Here is a 3,704-nt window from a genome sequence, read left to right on the forward strand (position 1 = left end):
TGTCTGCATTTTTTCCGCACGCCGTCAAAATCGGTTGGGCCAGCGTTGGGCGCATGCGCCGATCCAAACGTGGAAGCGGATGTTGATGTCCGCCGGGCCGACTCAAACGGACAAAAAGCGGACAAATTCACCGTCCGTTTGGGTCGGCGCGTTGAAGTTGCTTTAATAAGAAAAAAAAGGTGACATGCAACTAAAAATCCGCGTGGCCCCTACAAATCCAGGACTCCATAAGAAAAAAAAAGGTCACAAGCAACGTGTAGCGGATCACCTAGCGGCACCGACAGGCAGGCCAACCAGCCAGCCAGCAGTAACCTGTGGTTGGATGGTTAGAGGAACCGTAGTATCCCCAGCCCACCAGCGGTCAAGTCCTGATGCTCGCATTTATTTCTGGATTTATTTCAGGATTTCCGACGGTGTGCATTCAGTGGGAGAAAACGTTTCTGTCGATGACGATGACGAGATGCCTACAATGACTTCGTAAATTTCAAAATGATATGTCAGCTCAGTCTTTCGAAGACGGTGCATGTGTGCGTTCAAGGGAATGAGTGTATGCGTGTGTATACGAGCACTTGTGTTTGTACTGTGTTGAGAAAAAAAAAGCAGCAGCAGGCCACACATGCGCGCGCTTCCTCATTCGCGTGAGTTCCGGCGGGCCCCCGCTCGTGCAGGCCCGAAATTCTCCGGTCAATGGACCCCGTTGGACCGGGCCTACCAGGATTTTTTATTTTTTTCAGGGCCTACCAGGATTTGTAATGCCAACGAGCTGCTCGACTGCCAGCAATAAAGAAGGCACCAGAGATCTCCATCACCGCGCGTCCAAGCCGCACGCTACGAAAGATTGAAAGAGTGATAGGGAAATGTTGGATCATTGGCAGGTTAAACTGAAGGTCCACGTGTACACACGACTACGCTACCTACACCACATTTACAGTTATCGGAAGTGCAGAAAACAAGATCGAAGTCGAAGCCAGGTACTACCACTCATGAATATGAGAAAATATCAGAAGACCACTTTGATGCCAATCCTCTGCTGTATCTGGTTCACACTAACTATTCATCAAGTTAACTTATCTGTTCATCGTTCGTCCGGCATTCCCGAATAGGAAAGGCGAGTTTTAGCAACTATGAACACACACGCACGCGCACACGCAAAAAGGATCTAGCTACCTCCGCAGCTCTACTACTGCATGTGAATCTTGAAATCATCTTCTTTTAGCCCTGTTTCTTTTTCTTTTCTAGTAGTAGCTTCCCCCCCTCTTGATCTTCATCGATCGTGTGGGAAATACAAGCCACGGCAGAGCTAGCTAAGCTAGAGCTAGCTGGCTTGGTAAAAGCTGCTCCTTGAGCAGGCCCAGGCGGCAGGCGAGGCTACCTGTGGAACTGAGCCAGCCTGTTGTCCCCGAGCCTCGAGTTGTAGGCAGCCTTCTTGTACTCGCCCCATGTGAAGTCCTTGTACAGGCTCTGCTCTCCCGCGCCCAGCAGCTGCGGCAATGGTGCAATCCTCTGTGTCATCGCTGGCCCTCCAAAGTAGATCATGGAAACCCTAGACTTTAGGCTGTTGGCCACCACCCTGTGCTTCACGCTCTTGAACCTCCCGTTGGTCAGCACCTATACATACACATCACAAAAATAAAACAGTAGTACATGAGATCAAGGCATATATACGATACGGTACGTAGGCAGCAAGAACACACAGCTAGCGATTAGTAAGATGTCATGCAGCAATCACGCGAAGCTCATGTGCCTAACGGATTATACTGATGTGGCGAATATGCGATGGGTCGGCAGCAGTTATTTGGTCCAGGGAGGGAGCCACCTGTTCCTGTTTCTGCCGTGGCAGCCGTACCAGCGCGCATGACAACCATCTCTTTCTTCTTTCGTTTTCTCGGTTTATTTCTTCATTTTACTACGTTTTTTTGTTAGTTGCTCAGGGTGATAGGATGTTGTTCGTTTTTACTGGTGATGATGCGAACGATGGCTCTGCGTGCTAGCAGTGCACTATCTCCAATTTAATCATGCCTCACGTCATTTTAGTGAAGCGTACAGTGCAAATCGTTTTAGAAAAGTATAAATGTGCTAGTAGTAGTAGAAAAAGAACAGGTTAGCGCGTGCACGAAAAGGCGTCACGTGTCGGGGTCAGGAACGGGCGGGCATACCTGCAACGAGTCGCCGACGTTGACGAAGAAGGCGTCGCGGTCCGAGGGCACGGACACCCACTGCCCGTTCTGGAGCGCGATCTGCAGGCCGGACGTGCCGTTGGAGCGCAGCACGGAGATGAGCTGCGGGTCGGTGTGCTCGCCGAAGCCTGTGGCGCTGCAGCCCAGCCCTTGCAGCGCGTGGCACGGCGGGTAGTGGTTCACCCGGAACACCTGGTCGCTCCCCCCCGCCGTCACCATCGCGCTCAGCGCGTCAACGGGCGCAATGCCCAGCCCCTCCGCCATCGCCTCCATCACCCGCACCGCCACCTTCCGCACCGCCGCGATGTACTCGTTCAGCGCCGCCCTGCAAAACACGCCATGTAACATAAGTACTCGGTGAAACCAACCAGACACGCGTCGTATCGCGGTGGCTTGCATTCCGTTCGCGCGGGCATTTGAACGTACCGGAAGAGCGCGCAGGACGGGACGGTGCAGGCGCCGGAGAGCGACGCGGACTCGACGGCGAGGAGGAGGTACTCGAGCCAGCCCATGTCGCCATTGAGCCCGATGCGCTTGCTGCCGTAGCCGAACGGGTAGGCCGGGCCGGAGCGGTCCTTGTCGGCCTGCGGCAGCGAGAAGAACCTGACGGCCTCTGACTCGAGCCTGTCCATCGTGTCCGCTGGCACCCCGTGGTTGACGAGCTTGAAGAACCCGAAGCGCTCGCAGGCGTCGGCGATGGCCCGCGGCGCGCCAGGGCTGGAGAGGTCGACAACCGGCATGCCGGAGAAGTAGTCCCCGGGGTCGGGGGACCTGAGGAGCGGGATGTGATCGACGGCGGGCGTGCTGGCAAGAACCACCATGGCTGTGCTGAGCTACCAAATATGGTATGTGCGATCGAGGGAGGTGAGGAGCGGAGCAGAGCCGCTGTGGAAAGAAAGAAAAGAAACAGAGGCGAGCGGGCGGGCGGAACAGGGGAGATGCTGTTGCCACTGAGTTGGAGTGTGTGTGGGGGAGGGCGCGGGGCATATATATAGGGGAGGGGAGAGGAGAGGAGAGGCGAGGGCACCTGCCGATCGGGAAGGAGCGGCGCGCGGTGGGGGCAGGGCAGGGGAAGGGCCAACTGACAGTGGGAAAGGAGGAGGAGAGAAGAGATGAATCGGGACGAGGACGATGGGGTTGGTTGGCTCGCTGCTTCATCGCATCCGGCCTCGCAGATGGTTGGGGGAATGCCCCGCTCATGTCGCCACCTCCTCTTTTCTCGCTTGGTGGTCTGTGGTGGCAATGGAGCCAGGCGATCGTGGCGGGGTCTCAGACGTGTCCCAAGGAGATCCACCGGCCCTGCGTACGGCACCCATGCCGCCAGGGGTTCGCGCCCTGCCGTATCTCATCTCACGGTAAAATCTCGGGCGAGCGTAGCTGGCAAAGGTTGAGCCAAATCACTCGCTACCGATCGTCGTTGCTAACTGCTGGTTCGCTCCATTTGGCAAATGGCATGTTTGATCGGCGATGGAGTGCGACACGCAATACGCGCTCGATTAGATCATGCCTGATGCTTCACACGATACG

General features: G+C 55.7%; 1 protein-coding gene across 1 annotated transcript; it reads right to left on the minus strand.

The window, feature by feature from the left end:
• Nucleotides 1-990: 990 nt before the first annotated feature.
• On the minus strand, nt 991-3,147 carry LOC119277029 (gibberellin 2-beta-dioxygenase 3-like). The gene is made up of 3 exons (XM_037558238.1): nt 2,604-3,147; nt 2,157-2,502; nt 991-1,608 (listed from the first exon to the last, which is right to left on the minus strand). The coding sequence occupies exons 1-3, from the start codon at nt 2,996-2,998 to the stop codon at nt 1,369-1,371; spliced, it is 981 nt and encodes a 326-aa protein (XP_037414135.1). The 5' UTR covers nt 2,999-3,147; the 3' UTR covers nt 991-1,368.
• Nucleotides 3,148-3,704: the final 557 nt, after the last annotated feature.

Source organism: Triticum dicoccoides, chromosome 3B (assembly GCF_002162155.2).
Source record: "Triticum dicoccoides isolate Atlit2015 ecotype Zavitan chromosome 3B, WEW_v2.0, whole genome shotgun sequence".
Classification (NCBI taxonomy): domain Eukaryota; kingdom Viridiplantae; phylum Streptophyta; class Magnoliopsida; order Poales; family Poaceae; genus Triticum; species Triticum dicoccoides.

Coding starts and splice junctions, on each gene's coding strand:
- LOC119277029 (XM_037558238.1), bottom strand. CDS start 2,998: ATGGTGGTTCTTGCCAGCACGCCCGCCGTCGATCACATCCCGCTCCTC. Junction 2,503..2,603: donor CCGTCCTGCGCGCTCTTCCG/GTACGTTCAAAT, acceptor CGTGTTTTGCAG/GGCGGCGCTGAACGAGTACA. Junction 1,609..2,156: donor ACGTCGGCGACTCGTTGCAG/GTATGCCCGCCC, acceptor GTGTATGTATAG/GTGCTGACCAACGGGAGGTT.